Source organism: Bos taurus, chromosome 5 (assembly GCF_002263795.3).
Source record: "Bos taurus isolate L1 Dominette 01449 registration number 42190680 breed Hereford chromosome 5, ARS-UCD2.0, whole genome shotgun sequence".
Classification (NCBI taxonomy): domain Eukaryota; kingdom Metazoa; phylum Chordata; class Mammalia; order Artiodactyla; family Bovidae; genus Bos; species Bos taurus.
In genome coordinates, this window is record NC_037332.1 from 31,009,539 (window position 1) to 31,034,165 (window position 24,627).

Genomic DNA, 24,627 nt, shown 5'->3' on the forward strand with positions numbered 1-24,627 from the left:
GCAGCATTTGTTACTCTAACTCCTGCCATGCATGAGCTCAGGACCCCTTGTAGTGGTCTGTCCTGGCCCCTCCCAAACTAAGCACCAAGCTCTGACTCCTTCAGGAATCTCTCACAATCCTGATCTCACAGGAATTGGGGAATAATTTCCCACTCCCTCATTTCCTGTGTACACAAGTTACTTCTAGATCAGTCTGTTTATTGCACTTTCTCAGTCCCCTCTTCCCATTAGTCAGCCACTGGAACCAGGATCCCACCCTCTTCACCGCTCCATCTGCAGTACTATCTTGTTCTTCTGCAAACACGTCCTGCTCAATACAGACTGAAGTTTCTGTCATTGAGAATAGAGTGATCCATAAACCTGGAAAAGAAACAGCCTCAGATTCAGCCACGTTAGGCTGGACTGGGGGTGGGGGGGCACTTAAACCTTGAATGGGCAGGGGTAGTGATGAAGAAGTGGAGCTGCTGCCAATGGGTGGTGCTTAGAGGGGTGGGAGGTGGCAGCGAAGGGAGCAGAAACATTCCAGACCTCCCACAGGAATGCTGTAGATTCTTGAGTCTGTTCAGAAGTCATAGCCATAAGGTGAAACACAAAGACACGGATAAATCTTTAGCTCCTTTGAATAGCCACTACTGCCCAGATTCTGGGGCCAGTTTTCCCTGGTCCAAATAGGAGCAAATAGGTTTTGATCCAAATAGGACCAAAACCTCCTATTCCATTTTCCAACTCTGAATAGAATGGAAAACATCTCCAGGATTTAAGTGATCTCCCCACCCTTACCCCTCCCAACCTAACCTGGTCATTGCGCTTTTGATGAGGCAGTGGCGGGGGTTCTGGATCCATGGCATGGTCTCTTCTGGGCGCGCTCCTGCAGCGTTGGACCGCCAGAAGCTGAAGTTCTGAGCATCAGTCAGGGGGACCCTGAAGACCTGATTAGGGACTGAATGGTTGGGCAGGTTATTAGATTTCTTAGAGTTGGGTGCCCCCTTTTGTGCCTCAGGGCACCACAAGCCCAACCTAGCAACTAGGCTTGACCAGACGCCGAGAAGTCCTGGAAAGGTAGTCACCACACCCAGCTCCACTTCTGGATGTCAGCGTCTTACACCCTTCATGGTCAGTGGAATCAGTCTTGGTTCTTCCTGTGTTTGCCACAAGTCAGTCTCCAAGAGCGCTTTCCCCAGGTGCTAAGGTGGTGCCAAAACAAGTGGTCCACCTACTTGGTTTCTTTTCTGTTTGGCCGTGCCACATGGTTGTGGGATCTCAGTTCCCCAACCAGGGATTGAACCCAGGTCCTCAGCAATAAGAGTGCAGAATCCTAACCACACAACTCACTTGGAAAATGTGCAAGATGGATCTACTGGTTCTTCCTCCCCTCCCCCTTTGGTTATTTCAGGAAATTCTTTGAAATTTAGCAGTGATACTGCCTTATATTTAGGTATTGCTAACATATAATTTATCAAGTGAAAGTGAAGTCGCTCAGTCCTGTCTGACTCTTTTCAACCCCATGGACTGTAGCCTACCAGGCTCCTCCATTCATGGAATTTTCCAGGCAAGAATACTGGAATGGATTGCCATTTCCTTCTCCAGGAGATCTTCCCTACCCAGGGATTGAATCCGGGTCTCCCACATTGTAGGCAGATGCTTTACCATCTGAGCCACTAGGGAAGTCCTATAATTTATCCAGTACCTGTTAAATTCTAAATTTTGTATTAGATATTTAAAAAATTTTGAATATCAGACTTACCTAGATTTTTTTTTTTTGGATTTTCACTCTTAATTTATTGTATAAATCTAATTATATTATACCAGTGTATAAAATTTGTATATGTTTTAAAACTTAGAATTATAGCCTATATTCTGGCTATCTAGTCTTTATTATTAAAAAAAAAAAAACAAAAAAACCCTACTGTACTATTGGGGCCTTCCAGGTGGCTTAACGGCAAAGAATCTGCCTGCCAATGCAGGAGACTCGGGTTTGATTCCTGGGTTGGGAAGCCCCTCTGAGGAAGGAAGTGGCAATGCACTCCGGTATTCTTGCCTGGGAAATCTCATGGATAGAGGAGCCTGGGGGGCTACATACAGTCCATGGGGTTGCAAAGAGTCCAATAGGATTAAGCAAAAAAACCAAACAAACCACACTTCCACTTTTCACTGTTACAACTAGGCTATTAACATATTGATACAGTTCTGTCACCACAGGATCCCAGAGTTGCCCTTTTATAGTCACATACTCCTCCCCCGACTCCTTGGTAATTAGTAATGTGTTCTTCAGTTCTGTTATTTTGTCAGTTTAAGAATGTTGTATAAATGGCATCATACAGGGGACTGGCTTTCTTTACATAGTAGAATTTCCTGGAGATTCCTGCAAGTATCTGCCTATATCAGTAGCTTGTCCTAGGTACTTTTTTAAATGTAAGTTTCTCTTTCACAAAAAACACTAGAGTGTTAATCCAGTTTTCAGATGGTCCAGAGAGGTTAAGTGATCAAAGGATTTTGCCCAAGGTCACACAGCTTGTTTGGAGTTGAAACTCAGTTCAAATTCCAAAGCTTTGATCCTCATAACAATCCTGTAAGATTGGTGGAGTTGGCATTTTCTGCCCTTTTTTTTTTAAATGAATGAGGAAACAAGTTAAAAAAGGATAAGTGACTTATCCATGGTGAGACACTAGAAAGAGACAGAAAGTACTCACAGAGACAGAGCAGAACTCACAAAGTTCTGCTGTCAATTCTGATTCAGTTTTTATCTTATCTTGTTTACCTCACTATTGGAGCCTATTTCTCCCTCTTCTCAGTCTCTTCTTGGCTCTTTCTGACCTCGCTGCCTGCTCTAAAACAGCGCCCCACCACATCCCAGCCACTTTAGCAACACAGATGCACCTTTTCTGCCCCTAGAATGGTGACAAATCCAAGACACTTACATGTCTTTAACGATACCTTCCGAACAGCTTCGTGGTACTTTGTGTGGCTATTTTGGTGCACAGAATAATTCCCATCTTCTGAGAAAATAGGGGGAAGCCTAGTGGGTACTGGATCCTTCTGGTCTGAAATGAGAGCAGACTTGTTCTGAGTACCTAGCAAATGGGATTATTCGACTTTCTCAGTCTCTGGTCTCCATGCTAACCAGGTACAGGGCAGGGATCCCTCCAAGCCCCTCACAAGCCAAGTGTTGCAGGGTTAGAAGGGGTTCATGGGACACAGTAGTATCAGGAAGAGCATTTTGGGCAGCAGGTATCAAGTGTGTTAGGAGCATTAGAGAGGTCTTAGCTTGCTTTTGGTTTAGAGCTGGACTGGTGCTGGGTCAAGTGGAGAGGGACAGGGCCAGGAGCTGGAAAGGCAGTATAGAGTGGGATAGTGTAGTCTTAGGTTTAGGAATCTTATCAGATGCAAAATCTGTATCTTCTTATAGTGACTGAAAAGATGAGATTTTCCTTACCCAGTGCTGTGGTCTGAATGTTTGAATTCCCTCCACTCCCCGCCCCCTGCCCCCAACCAAATCCATATGTTGAAAACCTAATGCCGAAGGTAATAGCATTTGGAGGCGGGGCTCTTGGGGTGTGATTCATGAGATGAATCCCCCATGAATGGAACAAGTGCCCTTATAAAAAGAGGTCTGAGAGAGCTTCCTGGCCCCGTCTGCCATGTGAGGGAACAACAGGAAGTCTGCAACCTGGAAGAGAGCCCTCACCTGGCTTCCTGATCCTGGACTGCCAGCCTCCTCTGAGAAATAAATCTCTGTTGTTTATAAGCCACCCAGTCTATGGTATTTTGTTACAGGAGCCTGCATGGACTAAGATACCCAGCCTCTCTTATAGCAAGGCCAAGGGCCAAGAGTTTTGGCTAGGCCAATCAACATGTCTTCTTCAGATTTTGAATCAAAGATTGGGGTTGCAAAGAAGCTGGGACCATGTGAAGCCTTTTTCTGTTGATGGAGGTTGGGGCAGTGAAGCTGCCTCTTGTCTCCAGCAGCATTGTCTGGGGCCCAGTGTCCTCAGCGCCAGCAGTGTCCACCACAGCACTGAATGCACTGGTGTCTCTGCACAGCCAGGTCTATGGCATGATTGTGAACCTTGTTCCTGGTTACTATCTGCCAAACTTGGTTCTCTGTCCCTTCTACAGTTTTTCTGTGCCTCCTAATATTTTTTAAACAACTACTTCAAGGACTTGCCTGGTGGTCTAGTGGTTAAGAATTTGCCTTGCAATGCAGGGGGCTTGGGTTTGATCCCTGGTCAGGGAACTAAGTCCCACACGCCACAGAGCACCTGAGCCCATGTACCACAACTAGAGGGTCTGTGGGCTGCAGTGAAAGATCTCACATGTTGCAACTAAGACCTGAAACACCTGAATAATTATTTTTTAAAATAAAAAATTACTTATTGTATAACACACACACAAAAAGTTATATATATATAATTTATACAACTTAATGAATTTGGAGATAAGTATACACCTGTGAAACCATCAGTAAAATCTATGCCACAAACATATCTGTCTCCTCCAAAAACTTCCTCTCACCTTTATTATTATTTTGTAACAAGAACATCTAACAAACTCTTGTCTCTTTGCAGAGTTAAACTTCCTCTCACCTTCTTTATTATTATTTTGTAACAAGAACTTCTAACATAAACTCTCATCTCTTTGCAGAGTTAAACTTCCTCTCACCTTCTTTATTATTTTGTAACAAGAACATCTAACATGAACTCTAGTCTCTTTGCAGAGTTTTAGTATATAGTATAGTATTTACTATGCTGTACAGTAGATCTCTAGGATTTATTCTTCTTGCATAGCTGAAACTTTGTACCCTTTGATTATTGCCCTCCTGTTTTTTCCTCCCCTGAGCCTCTGGAAAACACTATTGTATTCTTTGGTTCTATTGAGTTTAATTATTTTAGATTCCTCATATAAGTGGTATCGTGTAATATGTGTCTTCTGTCTGGCTTATTTCACTTGGCATATCTTCCAGGTTCATCCATGTTGTTGCAAATGCCAGGATTTCCCTAGGTTTTTTTTTAAGGCCAACTAATATTCCATTGTATGCATTTACCACATTAAAAAAATCCATCCAAGCCCTAATGGACATTTCTGTTACTTCGATGTCTTGGATAGTGTGCATAATGCTGCAACAAATATGAAAGTGCAGATTTCCCTTTGAGATCATGATTTCAATTTCTTTGGGGATATATATACCAGAAGTGAGATTATTGGGTCATATGGTAGTTCTATTTTAATTTCTTGAGAAATTGCCCTGTTTTCTACAGTGGCTGTATCCATTTGCTTACCTACCACAATGCATGTGGGTTCCCTTTTCTTCTCACCAATGCTGTTAACTTTTGTGGATTTTGTTTTTTATTATACCCACTTTAAGAGGTGTGAGGTGATATATCATTGTGGTTTTAATTTGCATTTCCCTAATGATTAGATGTTGAGCATCTTTTCATATACCTGTTGGCCATTTGTGTGTCTTCTTTGGAGAAGTCTATTCAGATCCTCTGCCCATTTAATTGGATTTTCTTTATTTTTTGCTGTTGAGTTATAGGAATTCATTATGTGTTTTGGTTATTAACCCTTTATCATATATATGGTTTTCAAGTATTTTCTCCCATACTGTAGGTTGTCTTTTCAATTTGTTTCTTTTGCCATATGGAAGCTTTTAAGTTTGGTGTAATCTCACCACCATCTTTAAAAAAAATTCATGTTCTGCTTAAATAGGCTAGATTTGGCTTGCATCTCAGAACTGAGCTTGTCGTGAACTGAATCAAAGTTTGCCATTCTCTCTGGAAATCGTTTGTTGAGATTGCTGCCTCATCTCGGGCGGGTGGTGGGGATGCCCGCTGTTCTGTAGTTCTTCCGCAGTTCCTGCTTTCCCCTTTATTCTGCTTGGCCCCACACGTTCATCATCTCTGTCCCTCCACCCTCCCTTTTGCCCTCCCATGGACATCCTTAACATTCTCTGCGACAGTGACACCACCAGAGTGGGGCAAAGTTTGAGTCCCCTCCATTGACAGTTGAGGGCCGGGACAGGTGGAACCCTGGACTGAACCAGGGGTTGGCTTTGTACTTCATCGCAGGTTACATTTCCTAGAAACAGTGTCATCTGAGTTTGGTTGTTTCACTTTGGGCTAAGTGAGGGTGGCGGAATGTCCATGGCCAAGTAAGTGCAGACCGAGGAAGAGCAAGAGCATATTCCTAGTGAGCAATGGGACCTGGACTGCAGGTAAGTACTAACTAGGGTGCAGGTGACAGTGGGAACTCTTTCTCTGGTCCTGAGGCCTCAGGCTGATTGTTCTTTAAAGTATAGCCATATGAGTATTATCAGATGACTGTTACGTCAGTTTCTGAGTAGTAGGTGCCCAGCTTCCTGTATGGGTTACCATGTGCTTGGAGGTATCTTAGACAGTATCACCCACTTGGATGCCTTCTTCTTGAATCAAGCACCAGTTGGCCTACTCCTCGGATCAGTATTTGGCAAGCTGGAAGATATTTTTGGTAACCCATAACTTTGCCAAGTTTTGGAAGCCATCTGAGGTGAAGGGTGGTGAGGGGTAGGTAAGAATCATGTCACAGCTACTGTGAAAGGGCATGTTCTGGATAGCGTGATGCAATGAACTCTTTATAAGCAAGTTCCACTGTGGCAAGGGAGAAAATTTCATCATTTTTTTGGCAGATGGTATAAGAGAGGTTCTTCATCCACTTGGTTAATACTATACTGCATATGGTTTTTTGTGGTAAATAGATAGGAAGGGCCCTGACAGCTTCTTCTAGAACCAGGCCATAAGTTAGGAATTGCCACATGACCAGATTTAATGCTTTGAATGGACTGTGAAGGATATATGGGATAATGCAAAAATAGTTGGCTGGATCTTCTACTTTTCCAAATATATGTTGTAGATTTCTCAGTAGTATAAGGGCCCCTAAGAAGGTCACAAAATCTTAGTTTCCCACTGCTTTGCCCACTGTTTCTGTTAGTTGGAACTGGGGCTGATTGGCCACAATGTTTTCAGGCTGAAAACTCTTTAGAATGGGTCTACCTATGATGGTTCAGATGGTAAAGAATCTTCCTGCGATGCAGGAGACCTGGGTTTAATCCCTGGGTCAGGAAGATCCCCTGGAAAAGGGCGTAGTTACCCACCCCAGTATTCTTGCCTGGGAAATTTCATGGACAGAGGAGCCTGGTGGGCTATAGCCCATGGGGTCACAAAGAGTTGGACGTGACTGAGCGACTAAGCATGTACGCTACCTCAGTGGCTCCCAGAATTCTGAATTTTAGGTTAAGGTATTTGCCTGTCTGTTCCAGATTCTTAGTACATAGTGATGATAATATCTAACAGATATTACTTGAAGTTGGTGTCACTGTAAGCAGAGTAATACCACCCAGACTAGAAATGCATGCAAGATATTTGTAGAACATACTTGTAGAAATGCAAACAACATTTCCAGATGTTGTGGTATTGTACATAAAATATGACTCCTATCTAAGAGGTTATATCAGATACGAGGCAAGTTGACTAGAGTATTAACACAGACTGAAACTGGTTGGAGTATTTTTGGGAGCTATCTTGCACTTAGTCTTTCCTGATATCAGGAAATTGTCAGTGATTTGGGAGAAAGTGAACAAGAACATAAACCCAGGGAACCAGACCAATTCACAGGGCACATTTTACACATGGAGGCAGTGCCTTTACCTCCAAAAATATCTTCCTTAAAGTGGTGCAGTTCTTCAGAATTCTGAACACAGGAAAAGTGTTGGGGGGGGGGAGGGGCGGGGCGGCAGCCATGAGATAAGAGAGAGACAGTGCTGGTTGCAGACTGCTGATATAAAATGGACTGCATGGATCTTCTAGCGATAACAACAATAAGAGCTGATATGCAATGAATGTGCTTGGCACAACTGTAAATACAACGTGGGTACTATTACCTTATTTTATAAATGGAGAAATGGAGGCCCAGAGAAGTTTAGTGATTTGCCAAGATCACATGACTAGCATATGGCCAAGACATGATTTAACCCAGCACTCTGGCTCTACTGCCCATGCTCTTAACCACCACATTAAATTGGCTTCTGAAATATCATCAGGGTTTCCAGGAAAGACCAAGGGCTAAGGAAAAATATGAACTGACAGAACTACCCTCTTAGTGGGCTCTCTTGTGTATAGCTCAATGACGGCCCTGTTAAGGGTGTCTTCTCACCCTAAAGAAGCCTTGTGTTGGGTAAGGGACTTTGTAATGATATTACCTTGTTCCAGAAGCAGATCTCTGCCTCCCTGAGCGTCACTTAAATGCAGAACATCATTTCCTATGGCTAGCATCGAGGGAACAGAGAAGACTGGAACCTGGTGGGTCACTCTTCAGTGGATTAGACCAGTCTCAGCGGGGAGAACCGGTAGGGAAAGACCAAGCCCCTGTGAAAAAAGTGGTCTACCTGCTGCAATACAGACACAGGCACCTACCTTGGAGGTGGCTTTGGCAGGGTGGTATTACTCTGCTCGCAGTTATACCAACTTCAAGACAACTGCAAGTAATGTCTATTAGATGTTATCTAACTGTGAGTAGCTTGAGTATCTTCTCCCTCTAGTTTCAGGTGGATGAGGATGACGGTCTGTAGCAGCTATGAGATGTATGAGTGTTTCCAAAAATTCACTTCTATAATTTCAGTATGTTTATCCATTTAGAAAGGTGGAGGAGCTCAGACTTTGGCCAGTTCACTCTTGGCTGCATTGTGCCGTTCACGCTCCTGTTCTAAAAGCCAGAACTACAGTGCCCTCTGCTGGAGTCTAAGAATGGCATATCCAGCTGTCTTCTCATAGCGGGTCATCAAACAGGCAGCTAGGAGAGGTCAACAGAACTAGGAGACTGAGCAGAGTACTTTCCAGCAAGGGTGGGGAAAACCACCTATGGGATCCCTTTGACAAGATCCAGAAAATGAGAATACAAGTGATACATACTCAGCTTTTACCAAAGATTTACTTTTTCTTTGAAGAGATTCATTTGGAAGTAAGAGCAACCAGGAGGACTCATTATGGAATTCCTCTGGGAGGAGGAATGATAAGGCTGCAGTGGAGGAAGATGGAGTGAGGCCCTTTGGATATGCAGAGCTCAGAGGTCACTGTGTCTGTGGCTGGAGGGCAGTCACTAGAGAGTCTGGCAGGCAGACTCTGTCATTTGTTTCCAATTAAGAACAAGTATGAGCACTCTTTACCGCCAATCCCCATCAGTCTGCCTCTGAGATGCCTGTCAGTGGGCAATGCCCTGAGTAGAGATGTGTGTTGGGATGATGTCTAGCTTGACCTAGGTTTTTCATATAACAAGGCAAGGGAGTTGTCTTAGCAAAGGACCACATAAGGGAATTTTTCTGAAATTCTAAGACACTTCTGAACCAAGAAAAGAGTCCACATGTGATGCTAAAAGAAGATGGGAGAACAAGATTCAAAGCAACTTGTGAGACAGATTCAGCAAAGGAAAGGACAGATATGTGGCCAGGCTCTCCTGGGGATAGGGAAGGGAAAGTTTAGGCACTCGAGGTGAATGAACTCAGGAAGCTGGGCTGAACCTGCAGGGGCAACTAGTAGAATTAGGATCAGTAAGGTGAGTCTGGGAGGGGTAGGAATTACTGATTGATGGACAAGAGAGTTCTGGTCACTGGTCAGGGATGCTCTTCTGTGAGCAACTGCAATTGACCAGGCTCTTTCAGGGTCTGGATGAACTATCCTTTGATGCCAGCTAGCATTTGTTGCTTCTCAAGAAATCTTATGGTTAAAAATATTGCTTTCCATGGGAACTCCCTGGTGGTCTGATGGTTAGGACTCGGCGCTTTCACTGCCAAAGGGCCCAGGTTCAATCCCTGGTTGAGGAACTAAGATCCAAATATATATACTGCTTTTCAGGTTCTCTACCCCTGGCAGGTATGTTTTGAGTAGCAAATATATTCTAGTCAGAGGAAAGGTATATATTCCCTATGTAAATAAAATTATGGTTTTTAACTTTTCTTCCAATCATCTGTCATACAGTTTTATGTGCTAGGTCTTAGGTGTATTACATACATTGAATATTTAATTTACTCTCCAAAACAGATCAGTAAGGAAGGCATTATCATCTCCATTTACAGGTGAGGAAAATGGGGCACTCTGAATTTGCTTAGTGTGAGATAGCTTTGAGTACCTGAGAAAAATGAGTTTCTGAAGTCAAGGATAAACCAAAATATGCTCTCCACACCCAGTTTTCCTCTTTGGCTTTTCTATTTTGGTTCTTTATCAGGAGGAAAAGAAAGGAAGGGGGCAGAGACTGGCAGAATATTTAGTTACCTGTGTTGACTCACTTCTACAAGTTTTCATTATAACAAGGAAAGCTTGAGTGGGCCCTCATATCTACTAGAAGTGAAAAAAAACTTTCTTCAAAGAAAAATTGTGAATAACTTAAAAATATCATTATAGTATGTGTTAAGAATGTGAAGTGTTAATAGGTTCATTTTAATGTTGCTGTTAAAGCCCTCACTGAAGAGCCAGGTAAGAGTGGCTGATCTGAGCATGGAGAACAGGTTGAAGTGCTAGTACAGGCAGTCAGAAAAAGGTCAAGCCTCTTGAGTGAATGTATTAACAAGGTGAAATCAGTCAGAAAGCGAGCAGAGCCAGAGACTCATTCTGAAGACAAGTGTGGGTTACAACTCACAGTCCTGTAAGGTCACTTGTGTTGTGGAACTAAGGCTGAGCAGTCAGGAACTGTGTGTTCCTTAAATTAATGAATGTAGAAACTGAGATTAGAAAGACCTGGTTAAGCATGGTGGATGGATGTGGTTTTGTAAGAGCCAAACAGAATGCAGAACGCAGTATTTTCTCCACACATACTTTTTCCAAACCAGTTCTGAAGTAACAGAAAGGTATGAAGTAAGTTCCCCATTATGGTGGTCCACATTCCCAATCCTCTACCAGCTGACATATTGTAAGCAACATTAGCCCCATCCGGATTCAGAACCAGGTGAGCTCTGTTGCTCTTTCTTGTTAATGTGTTAAATAAGATGAAAGCTAAGAGTTTACCATTTAATTTAGCAACATCACCATGGATAGGAGCACTGGTGACTAGGTATGTTTCAGTGGACTGGTGGGGGCAAGAGCCCGATTGATGCAGGTTCAAGAGAGACTGGCAGGACATTTGGAGACAGAAAGACCCGACAATTCTTTTAAGAAGCTTTTGACAGAAAGACCCGACAATTCTTTTGAGAAGCTTTTCTGTATAGGGGGTAGGCAGGGAAATAGGATGTAAGGTTTTAAGATGGAAGAAATTATAGCATGTATGTATGTAGATAGGAATGGTTAGACACAGAAAAACTGATGCAACAGTTGGAGTAGTATTGGAGTAGTATCTTTGAATAGTCGAAGATCTGATGCACAAGTGGAGGGGTTGGTCTTAAGTGTGTAGAACATTCACTTGTTATTATAAGACATATATGGGCACAGATGCAGGTAGATAGATAGATACGGTTTGTGAGGGGTTATATAAATTATCTTCCAGTTGCTTCCATTTTCACTGTGAAATAGAAGGAAAGTCATTATCTGAGAGTGAGGATAGGGGAGGAAGTGGTGGAGGTTTGAGGGAAGAGAAGGTATGAAGAGGCCTTCAGAAGAGTGCATAGAACAAAGAAATGTAGTCTGACATTTGGGCAGCCATGAAGACCCATTTAAGTTTAGTGATCAGGAATTTTAAAGTGAGGTCAATCAGCATGGTTGTTTTTCTCCTGTTGATGAGTCTAAACTACTTTTCCTAGGAATTTTGGTATAATCACAAGTGGGAGGGGGGAGAGTGGTGGAGAAAGAAATGGGGACAACAGCTTGAGGGGACCATATGATCGGAGAGGATTCCTTTTTTTCCCAGATGGAAGAGATTACAGCATATTTGTATACTTAGGGGAATGATCTGGGAAGAGGGAAAAAACTGAGGGAAAAGGGGATAATTACAGGAGCAAAATCCTTGAGGTTAAGAGTGGATTAGATCCATGACTTCCCTGGTGGTCCAGTAGTTAAGAATCCGCCTGCCAATGCAGGGACGCAGGTTCAGTCTCTGTTCCAGGAAGATCCCACGTGCCACAGAGCAACTAAGCCTATGTGCCACAACTACTGAGCCTGCGCTGCAGAGCCCATGCTTCATAACAAGACATGCCACCACAATGAGAAGCCCATTGCGCTGCAACAAAGAGTAGCCTCCACTTGCCACAACTAGAGAAAGCCCACTTACAGCAACAAAGATCCAGTGCAGCCAAAAATAAATAAACCTAAAAAAAGTGGATGAGATATAATAGACAAATGGAGTTAGTTCATTCATTGTAGCAGAGGGAAGATAGAAATGCAGTGGAATGTTAGATGTGATGATGGAAAGTGTCTTTTGATTACTCCTACTTAGTTAAATAAGGAACAAGGAAGTTATTACCTCAGAGTGAGGATGGGAGAGGGCATTTTAGAGATTTGAGGAGAGAATAGATGTAAAGTTGCCTTGAGGAGCAGGAGAGTGGCTAGGGAAATATAATAGGATTATCAGGAAGTCCCAAGTGCTCACTTGAGATTTGCGGTTATTGTTCCTAATCATTCTAGGAAGACTAGATGTCCAGGAGGACAGCCATATACACATACCTTTGTCTTGACAGATTGCCCTGGAGTTCAACACTCCAACTCCCTTGAGTTTCATAGCCTTATCCTGAGCTTCTAGAGTCAGCCTATGTACCCCAGAGCTTGGTCACATGAGCCCAGACTTCAGTTCTGGGGCAGCTGAAGTGGCTTCAAGGGAATACTAGAAACAGAACATAATTGCTATTGAGTGGAATTTGTACATAGAGGTCTGAATAATACAACTGAAACCAAACTTCGCAGAGGGTAGTCAAGTTCCCTGAATGTCTTTGTGCATAGATATTTCAGGATGTGCACAATTAAAATGACTGGTAAAGAACATACAATATGCTGCCACTTTATGGCAAAAGACACACATGGATTGAAAGTGAGGGATGGAAAAAGATACTTCATGCAAATGGAAACAGTAAGAAATCAGGGGTAGCAATAGTCTTATTAGACAAAATAGACTTTAAAACAAAGTCCATGAAGAAAGACAAAGAAGGACACTATATAATGATAAAGGAATCATTATATTACAAAAAGAGGATATTACATGTGTTATTAATAACATATATACACCCAATACATACCCAACAAGACAAAATGGTTCTCTGAAGAGGTATTACAAAATAGCTGAAAAAAGAAGAGAAACAAAAGGCAAAGGAGGAAAGGAAAGATATACCCATCTGAATGCAGAGTTCCAAAGAATAGCAAGGAGAGATGAGAAAGCCTTCCTAAGTGAACAATGCAAAGAAATAGAGGAAAACAATAGAGTGGGAATGACTAGAGATCTCTTCAAGAAAATTAGAGATACCAAGGGAACATGTCATGCAAAATGGGCACAGTAAAGGACAGAAACAGTATGGATCTAACAGAAACAGAAGATACTAAGAAGAGGTGGCAAGAATACATGGAAGAACTGTACAAAAAAGGTCTTAATGAGCCGGATAACCACCATGGTATGTTCACTCACCTAGAATCAGACATCCTGGAGTGTGAAGTCAAGTGGGCCTTAAAAAGCATCACTACAAACAAAACTAGTGGAGGTGATGGAATTCCAGTTGAGCTATTTCAAATCCTAAAGGATGATGATGCTGTTAAAGTGTTGTACTCAATATGCCAGCAAATTTGGAAAACTCATCAGTGACCACAGCACTGGAAAAGGTCAGTTTTCATTCCAATTCCAAAGAAGGGCAATGCCAAAGAATGTTCAAATTATTGTACAATTGTGCTCATTTCACATGCTAGCAAGGTAATGCTCAAAATCCAAGCTAGGCTTCAACAGTATGTTAACAGAGAACTTCCAGATGTACAAGGTAGATTTAGAAAAGGCAGAAGAACAGAGATCAAATGGTCAACATCTGTTGGATCACAGAAAACCCAAAGGAATTCCAGAAAAATATCTACTTCTGCTTCATTGACTAATCTAAAGCCTTTGACTGTGTGGATCACAACAAACTGTGAAAAATTCTTAGAGAGATGGGAATATCAGACCACCTTACCTGCCTCCTGAGAAATCTGTATGCAGGTCAAGAAGCAACAGCTAGAGCCAGACATGGAACAATGGATTTGTTCAAAGTTGAGAAAGGAGGCTGTATATTGTCACCCTGCTTATTTATGCAGCGTACATCATGTGAAATGCTGGACTGAATGACTTGCAAGCTGGAATCAAGATTGCTGGGAGCAATATCAGTAACCTCAGATATGCAGATGACACCGCCCTAATGGAAGAAAGCAAAGAGAAACTAAAGAGGCTCTTGATGAGGTGAAAGACGAGAGTGAAAAAGCTGGCTTAAAACTCAACATTGAAAAAACTAAGATCAATAGCATCTAGTCCCTCACTTCATGGCAAATAGGTGGGGTAACAATGGAAACAGTGAGAGACTTTATTTTCTTGAGTTCCAAAATCACTGCAGATGGTGACTGCAGCCAAGAAACTAAAAGACACTTGCTCCTTGGAAGAAAAGCTATGACAAACTTAGTGTATTAAAAAGCAGAGACATCACTTTGCCAACAAAGGTCCATCTAGTTAAAGCTATGGTTTTTCCAGTAGCCATGTACTGATACGAGAGTTGGACCATAAAGAAGGCTGAACACCAAAGAATTGGTGCTTTCAAACTGTGGTGGTGGAGAAAACTCTTAAGAGTCCCTTGGACAGCAAGGAGATCAAACAGGTCAATCCTAAAGGAAATTTCCTGAATATTAATTGGAAGGACTGAGGCTGAAGCTGAAGCATCAGTACTTTGGCCACCTGATTCAAAGAACTGACTCATTGGAAATGGCCCTAATGCTGGGAAAGACTGAGGGCAGGAGGAGAGGAGAGTGACAGAGAATGGGATAGTTGGATGGCATCACTGACTCAATGGACATGAGTTTGAGCAAACTCCAAGAGATTAGTAAAGGACAGGGAAGCCTGGCGAGCTGCAGTCCATGGGGTTGCAAAGAGTCAGACGTGACTGAGTAACTGAACAACAATAATGGAAATACACCCAATATGGGAGCACCTAATACATAAAACAAATACTAACAGATATAAAGGGAGAAATTGACATGAGTTATGTGTACATATGACGTATGTGTATATATGTAAATATATGTGCATATATACATACACACCTATATATGGTAAATATTTCAGTAATAGTAGAAGACAGCAATGGCACCCCACACCAGTACTCTTGCCTGGAAAATCCCATGGATGGAGGAGCCTGGTGGGCTGCAGTCCATGGGGTTGCTAAGAGTCGGACACGACTGAGCGACTTCACTTTCACTTTTCACTTTCATGCATTGGAGAAGGAGATGGCAACCCATTCCAGTGTTCTTGCCTGGAGAATCCCAGGGACGGGGGAGCCTGGTGGGCTGCTGTCTATGGGGTCGCACAGAGTCGGACACGACTGAAGTGACTTAGCAGCAGCAGCAGCAGGAGACTTTAACACCTCACTGACATCAAAGGACAGATCTTCCAGACAGAAAATCAGTAAAGCAACAGAAATCCTAAAGAACACAATAAAACAGCTGGACTTATATCTACAAGACACTACATCCAAACAAAACAAACAAAACAAAGAACCAGGACTTCCCTGGTGGTGCAATGGATAAGGATCTGCCTGTCAATGCAGGGGGCACATGGGTTTGATCCCTGGTTTGGGAAGATTCCACATGCTGAGGAGCAACTAAGCCCATGCACCACAACTACTGAGCCCATGCTCTAGAGCCCACAAGCTGCAACTACTGAAGCCCACGTGCCTAAAGCCTGCACCACAACAAGAGAAGCCATCACAACGAGAAGCCCATGCACCAGAATAGAGTAGACCCTGCTCGCCACAACTAGAGAAAGTCCGTACAAAGTAATGAAGACCTAGCACAGTCAAAATAAAAATAGATAAATAATTTTTTTAAAAAGAACCAGAGTACACATTCTTTTCAAGTCTCAAGGAACATTTTCTAGAATAGACCACATAATTTCACACAAAACAAGACTCAACAAAGTTAAGAGGAGAGAAATAATTTCAAGCATCTTTTCTGACCATAGCAGTATGAAACTAGAAATCAACCACAGGAGAAAAAAATGCATGTTACAAATGGGAGATGAGCCACAGGTTTCTGACTGGGATACAGTGAAAGTAGTCTGTGATCAAAGTGGGAGTTGGAAGTGCTTTGCTATAGTTTGGCCTTGAATTGCTTCTAGATTTTGAAATTCGCTCTTAGGAAGTTCTTGCCTTACCTCTACACATGGCTGGTTCATTCTCATTCTTCATGAAGTTGCTCAAACATTACTTCCTTGATTATTGTCTAAAGTGGACCTCTCCAAGTTACTTTCCATCATGGGATCTATGAACTCAGTTGCTTCCAAGAGTCAGGCAGATAATGAATGAAACAAACTGAGCAAGAAACTTGTCCAATCAAAATGGTCAGCTGCTACTTTGGCCTTTCGTGCTCATGTGGGAACTTAGGGCCAGTGCGGCCAGTTCTAATCTTTAAGAGAAGTCAGAAATGTGGAATTTACATAAAATCTCCTGAGTTTTAGATGTTGGTCCAAATTTTTTCAAGAAATCACTCTGCAGGCTGAGTCTGGCCCTCTGGCCAGCAGTTTATAACTCCTGAGCCACTGGATCAACTCTCCCACCCTTATATCCTTTCCATACTTGTTATACTTGTTATAATCTGTGAATATCTTGTTTATTTATTTATCGTCTGTGTTAGTCACTTTTGTATTCCCAGTGTCTAACACTGTGCCTGGCTCAGTCAGTTACCAAAAAATAAATATCTGATCTTGAACGAGAAGGGGAGTCTGGATTGATGCCCTACTTGGGGTTTTTCTATGTACTCTGAATATTATATATATGAATTATAAATGTGTTTTATATGTATGTGTGAATTATAAATTTGTGTTTATATAGAGGTGTGTGTATATATATAAACGTGTATACACACATACACATCTATAAATAGCAAATATTTTCTCTTAGTCTTTCTTTTATTTATTAAATTTTGGCCATGCTGCATGGCTTGTGGGTTCTTAGTTCCCAGACCAGGGATCAAACCCAGGTCCTTGGCAATGAAAGTGTGGAGTCCTGACCATATAGACTAACAGGGAATTCCCCTCTTAGTTGCTTTCTTACCTTTAACTTTATGATGTCTTTTGATACAGAATTATAATTTTTTATTTAGGAAAGGTTGTCAATCTTTAATTTTAGGCTTCTGGGTCTTATGTCCTATAAGAAAGCTTTCTGAAATCATCCTAGGATTGTGAAAATATTTTACATTTTCCTCTAATATTTCTATAGTTTTGTCTTATATGCTTAGGTCTTTACATCATCAAGAATTTATTTTTGTGTATAAATATGAGGTAGATATCATATTATGCTAATGATGTCCTTTTTTACTTAATTTACAAAGTGTTTTCTAAAAGTATCAAATGCCTTTTTAGTTCCTAGTGATAGTTGGATATAACTTTTGGACATACAGGTGTGATGTATTTATATTTATCTATTTCCTAATAGTAAATCCTCATTGCATTTCTGGAATAAATCCTACTTGATGGTATATGATTGTCTTTATTCTTGAACTTAGTCTATTAGTGAATTTGTCCATTTATTGGTCTATGGGTTCCTCTTTTGTACTGTATTCTGTATTGTTTTATGTTATTTTATCAGTTTGTGTTAGTATTATAAAATTAATTGGTTATTTTCATTTTTTTCTATAAAGAATGGAATTATCTGTTAACATTTTGAAAATATTTCCTGTCAAAATTGTCTGAGCCCACATTTTATTCTACACACTGTAATAACTTTCATTTTCTCTTATGATTATTGATTTAATAAGTTTATACTTATTTATTTTTAAATGTGTCTTATAATCCAAACATTTACAAAAACACATAAGCCTCTTTTTACTTACTTGACAGTGTTCTTTGAAAGACAAAAGTTAATTTTTATGAAATCCAAGCTATCTATCTTTTCTTCTGTCATTTATGCTTTTGCTGTCATTTATTACAAAACATTGCCTAATCCAAGGTCATGAAGATTTTTCTTCTAAAAGTTTTAAAGTTTTAGGTCTTACATTTATGTCTGTGATCCATTTTGAGTTTATTTTTGCATGTGGTGTGAGGTGGAGCCCAATTTCGTTCTTTTGCATGTGATTACCCAGTTTTTGCAACACCATTTGTTGAAAAAACTATTCTCTCCCATTGAATTGTCTTGGCACCTTTGTTGCAAATCAGTTGACCATAAATATAAGGGTTTATTTCTAGACTCTCAGTTCTATTTCACTGATCTAATATGGCAATTCTTAGGCCAACATCACCATGGTCTTGATTATAGAAGCTTTGTAGAAGAATTGAAATTGGGAAGTATGTCCTCCATCATTCTTATTCTTCAAGATTGCTTTGGTTATTCTGGATACCCTACTTTTTCATATGAATTTTAGAGTATCTTGTCAATTTCTATCAGATATCATTATTTTTGGGTAATATTTCTTTTTTTTTTTTAACTGAAGTATAGTTGACATACAATATTACATTAGTCTCATTTGGGTGATATTTCACCACAAGGAATTCTAAGCTTCTAAAATATGTCTGGAAAGGGACCTCACATTTATCGCCACACCCCCATATCCTAACTTACATATAGAATTTGGCAAATATTCAGGAATCTCTAGCTTGGTCCAGGACAAGCTTATCTAAGTTTTTATCAATAATTCTTTTCAATGTCCTAGTTCCTTGATGTATTTTAGAATATTAAATGTGAATAGCTCAATATTATAAATATTAGGAGCTCTTCTAAAGAAGCTCCATTGAATAGGTTTGCTAGACTAATTAATGTTCTGCATTTCCTCTGAAAAATATATTAAAAGATGCCTATAACACTCCAGTTGCAGCCAAGAGCTACTCTCTAGCATACCTGCATACTTATGCTCCCACCAGTTGAACTGTATGCATACCAAGAGTCAGCTGTGATTTTTCTCCCTGCAAAATTTACTCCAGTTTTACTTTGTAATTACAATTTAATGATATATTACTTAAACTAATGGAATATGTATTTTTAAAAAAGGATCAGTGGGTGCCTCCATGAGGTTTACTGCTGCTGCTGCTGCTGCTAAGTCTCTTCAGTCGTGTCCGACTCTGTGCGACCCCACAGACGGCAGCCCACTAGGCTCCGCCGTCCCTGGGATTCTCCAGGCAAGAACACTGGAGTGGGTTGCCATTTCCTTCTCCAATGCATGAAAGTGAAAAGTGAAACTGAGGTTTACTAGGGGCACCCAAAGCAAATAGTCCCAACCTTTCTCTATAAAATGTATCAAGCAAGAATTAAATAAACTTCTGGGATATTAAAAAAAAGAGCAGTGATTTTGTATAAAAATGAAATTGAATGCTTTGGAAAAACTCATGCCTAAATTTTACACTTGGAGGTAAAATGGATGTGAGTTAGAAAATTACCATTTTGCAACTATCATAGAGATAACCGAATCATCAGTATAAGCTAAAATTAGTAAGAAAAAGTTTGATGTAAAATAGGGTATTTACATTTTTTCAAAATATCTTCCTGGAAATCACTACTAATTACAAAATAAAAATAGCAACTTTGAAACTGTTTGGGTTTCGTCTCAGGGGCTCTGAAGAGCTCTGATACTGTAGTACTTTATGTCTCAGTGCAGAAAAGAATTCAACAAGAGACAAAATGATAGATAAGAAGTAGCTGATTAGAAAAGGACACTTGGAGGCTTACAAGTAGGTGGACAAGGGGATGCCATGCTCCGAGAACTTACTGGGCTAGTTTTATAATCATAGGAAAAGTGGGGAGAGGGAGAAGGACATCTTTGTCTTTCTTGAGTAGACGTCATGCTTCCATCATCAGCTCCTCCTCCAGGTTGGGCAAGGGAGTTTTCTTGTCCCTACATGGTCAAGCTAGGTGCACAAATTATTGTTTTTTATGTGTGCAGAGAGCATGTCCTAGGGATCATTAACTTACTGACCTCAATGGGCAGGATGTGCGTCTCATGCCACCATTGTTTTATTGTTTTGGGGCATGTCTTCTACCGCTGTGTGGTTCTGTTGCTAAGCTAGTCTGCTTGGTTTCGTGGTTAAGCAAACCTGCTTTCTTAAGTAATCATTAAATTACAGGGTCTCCCATACTGTTTCGTACAATCTCCCAGTGGGATTAACTACTTATTTACCTATTTTGTCCCTTTACTCTGTCGCTATCAACTTGGCAGTGAAGAAGACTGGAAAACACCATCTTAATCAAATGGTCAAAGTTAACATCACCAATAATGGGACAAAATGACATCGCAAGCCTCCTGATGTGATGTATTAAAGACGTAATATTGCTTATTCCTGCCAAAAACATTTAAACCTGATCAAATCTTGAGAAAGGAAGTGTTAGTCGCTCAGTCGTGTCCAACTCTTGGCAACCCCGTGGACTGTAGCCCACCAGGCTCCTATGTCTATGGCATTTTCCAGGCAAGAATACTGGAGTGGGTTACCATTCCCTTCTCCAGGGGATCTTCCCGACCCAGGGATTGAACTTGGGTCTCTCACATTGCAGGCAGATTCTTTACCATTTGAGCCATAAGGGAAGTCCTTAATCTTAATAAACATCAGATAAACCCAAATTAAGAAAAACTGTATAAAATATCTTGCTGTACTCTTAAAATTGTCAACGTCATGGAACAAAGGAGCAGAGGAATTTTTCCAGATAGAAGGAAACTAAAGAGGCATGCCAACTAAATGCAATGACTGATCCTTCAGTTCAGTTCAGTCGCTCAATTGTGTCTGACTCTTTGCAACCCCATGAATCACAGCATGCCAGGCCTCCCTGTCCATCACCAACTCCCGAAGTTCACCCAGACTCACGTCCATCGAGTCAGTGATGCCATCCAGCCATCTCATCCTCTGTTGGCCCCTTCTCCTCCTGCCCCCAATCCCTCCCAGCATCAGTCTTTTCCAATAAGTCAACTCTTCACATGAGGTGGCCAAAGTACTGGAGTTTCAGCTTTAGCATCATTCCTTCCAAAGAAGTCCCAGGGCTGATCTCCTTCAGCATGGACTGGTTGGATCTCCTTGCAGTCCAAGGGACTCTCAAGAGTCTTCTCCAACACCACAGTTCAAAAGCATCAATTCTTCGGGGCTCAGCCTTCTTCACAGTCCAACTCTCACATCCATACACGACCACAGGAAAAACCATAGCCTTGACTAGACGAACCTTTGTTGGCAAAGTAATGTCTCTGCTTTTGAATATGCTATCTAGGTTGGTCATAACTTTCCTTCCAAGGAGTAAGCGTCTTTTAATTTCATGGCTGCAGTCACCATCTGCAGTGATCTTGGAGCCCAAAAAAATAAAGTCTGACACTGTTTCCCCATCTATTTCCCATAGAGTGATGGGACCAGATGCCATGATCTTAGTTTTCTGAATGTTGAGCTTTAAGCCAACTTTTTCACTCTCCTCTTTCACTTTCATCAAGAGGCTTTTTAGTTCTTCTTCACTTTCTGCCATAAGGGTGGTGTCATCTGCATATCTGAGGTGATTGATATTTCTCCCGGCAATCTTGACTCCAGCTTGTGTTTCTTCCAGTCCAGCGTTTCTCATGATGTACTGTGCATATAAGTTAAATAAGCAGGGTGACTATATACAACCTTGACATACTCCTTTTCCTATTTGGAACCAGTCTGTTGTTCCATGTCCAGTTCTAACTGTTGCTTCCTGACCTGCATACAAATTTCTCAAGAGGCAGGTCAGGTGGTCTGGTATTCCCATCTCTTGAAGAATTTTCCCCAGTTTATTGTGATCCACACAGTCAAAGGCTTTGGCATAGTCAATAAAGCAGAAATAGATGTTTTTCTGGAACTCTCTTCCTTTTTCCATGACCCAGCAGATGTTGGCAATTTGATCTCTGGTTCCTCTGCCTTTTCTAAAACCAGCTTGAACATCAGGAAGTTCACGGTTCACATATTGCGGAAGCCTGGCTTGGAGAATTTTGAGCATTACTTTCCTAGCGTGTGAGATGAGTGCAATTGTGCGGTAGTTTGAGCATTCTTTGGCATTGCCTTTCTTTGGGATTGGAATGAAAACTGACCTTTTCCAGTCCTGTGGCCACTGCTGAGTTTTCCAGATTTGCTTGCATATTGAGTGCAGCACTTTCACAGCATCATCTTTCAGGACTTGAAATATCTCAACTGGAATTCCATCACCTCCACTAGCTTTGTTTGTAGTGATGCTTTCTAAGGCCCACTTGACTTCACATTCCAGGATGTCTGGTTCTAGGTCAGTGATCACACCATCATGATTATCTGGGTCGTGAAGAGGTTTTTTGTACAGTTCTTCTGTGTATTCTTGCCACCTCTTAATATCTTCTGATCCTTAATTGGATCCTAAAAGGGAAAATTTTGTTCTAAAGGACATTAACAGGGCAACTGGAAAAATTGGAATACAGACTGTAGGTAATTAGATAATAGTATTGTATCAGTGTTAAAATCGGTGAGTTTGAGAACTTATACTGTGGGTTATCTAGAAAAATGTTATTCTTTTAAAAAAATAATTTTATTTATTTGTTTGTGGCTGTGCTGGGTCTTTGATGCTGCTTGGGCTTTTGTCTAGTTGCAGCGAGCAGGGGCTACTCTCTAGTTGCAGTGTGCAGGTTTCTCTTTCTGGTGGCTTCTGTTGTTGCAGAGCATGGGATCTAGGGCATGTGAGCTTTAGTAGCTGCGGCTCCCAGGCTCTAGGGCACATGCTCAATAGTTGTGGCACACTGGCTTAGTTGCTCTGTGGCATCTTCCCAGATCAGGGATTGAACCCATGTTCCCTGCATTGGCAGGTGGATTCTTTACCACTAAGCCACCAGGGCAGCCCCTAAAAAAGTGTTCTTATTTTTAAGAAATATAAACTGAAATATTTGAGAGTAAAGGACATAATATGAACTACTGATTCTCAACTAGCTGAGAAAAAAATAGATGTTGATATATAGATATGCTAATATAAATTATATATATACGAGGGGAGAGAGAACAAGCAAATATGGCCAAATATTAACAATTGACTAATTTGGGTAAAGGGTATAGGGAATTTCTTTGTACCAGTCTTATAAATTTTTATAATTTTGGAAATACATCACAAAAATCAGTTTTAAAAATGATTAACCATAAAGTTTATTTTCTTTCCCTCCGAAATGTCTTAAAATGACATCAAAATAGCAACAACAAGGACTTCCTTGGTGGTCCTGTGGTTGCGAATCTGCCTGCCAATGCAGGGGACACAGGTTCCATTCCTGGTCTGGGAAGATTTCACATGCCACGGGGCAACTGAGCCCATGCACCACGACTACTGACACCAGTGTGCCTAGAGCCTGTGTTCCACAAGAGAAGCCACTGCAGTGAGAAGCCCACACACTGCAACCAGAGAGTAGCCCCTGCTGGCTGCAACTAGAGAAAGCCTGTGCACAGCAATGAAGACCCAGTGCTGCCCCCCAAAACAAACAAACAAACAAACACAAGAACAACAATGATAAAAATGGCATTAACCTTCAGGAGCAGAGAGAGAGTAAGGATACAGAAGCAAGATGATATATTTCACTGGAAACATCTTTTGAAGAATGGAAAGTGGATAAAGGGGTAGCAACTAACTTACCAGAATGTGCATGCATGAGAGCTACATCACTTCAGTCCTGTCTGACTCTTTGAAACCCTATGGACTGCAGTCCACCAGGCTCATCTATCCATGAGATTCTCCAGGCAAGAATACTGGAGTGGGTCATCATGCCCTCCTCCAGGGGATCTTCCCAACCCAGGGATAGGACCCACATTTCCTGCATTGGCAAATGGGTTCTTTACTATTAACACTACCTGGGAAGCCCCAGTTTATCAGAATAGGAAAAGTTTTAACTAAGTTTCTGCAACGGAGTATATATCTAGAATTGACCTAATCTGCTTGAGAAACTCAAACTTTAGTATATAGCAGGTACCACAGAAGGTAGGAGTAAAAAAATAGGTCTGAGAACAGGGAGGTATTCACTGAAACTCTCTCTACAGAGCACACGGCACAACCAGGCTCATCATATTCACCATGCCCTAGCAAGGGGATAAAAGATTTCTCTGTCCAGAAGCCCCATTTCTGGCTATATAGCCAAAGGCAATAAAAACAGGATCTTGATGAGAAATCTTCATTTTCATGTTCACTGCAGCATTATTCACAATAGGCATTTACAGAAGCTTAAGTGTCTGCCAATGAATGAATGGATAAAGAAGATGCAGTATAAATACATATACAATGAAATATTATTCAGTCATGGGAAAAAAGGAAATCCTGTTATTTGCAACCACATGAACGAACCTTCAGGGCATGATGCTAAGTAAGATAAGTAAGTGAGTCAGACAGAAGAAGACAAATACTGTACCATCTCACTTACATGTGGAATCTATAAAAGTAGAACTCAGAAAGTAGAATGGTGGTCACCAGGAGCTGGAGGTGAGGGGATGAGATGTTGGCCAAAGGGTATAAACTTCCATTTATAAGATGAATAAGTTACGGGGATCTAACGTACAGCATGG

At 41.2% G+C, this 24,627-nt stretch overlaps 1 protein-coding gene across 2 annotated transcripts in view; it reads right to left on the reverse strand.

Annotated features, from left to right (window-relative positions):
• Nucleotides 1-177: 177 nt before the first annotated feature.
• Nucleotides 178-24,627, reverse strand: part of TEX49 (testis expressed 49) — a 44,373-nt gene continuing 19,923 nt past the window's right edge. For both annotated transcript variants that reach the window (XM_059886916.1, XM_003586054.6), the window contains exons 2-4: nucleotides 2,919-3,041; nucleotides 796-940; nucleotides 178-360 (exon numbers count right to left, since the gene is read on the reverse strand). In XM_059886916.1, the coding sequence (XP_059742899.1) occupies nucleotides 312-360; nucleotides 796-940; nucleotides 2,919-3,041 (317 nt within the window). In that variant the 3' untranslated portion in view covers nucleotides 178-311. The remainder of the gene's footprint in view (nucleotides 361-795; nucleotides 941-2,918; nucleotides 3,042-24,627) is intronic.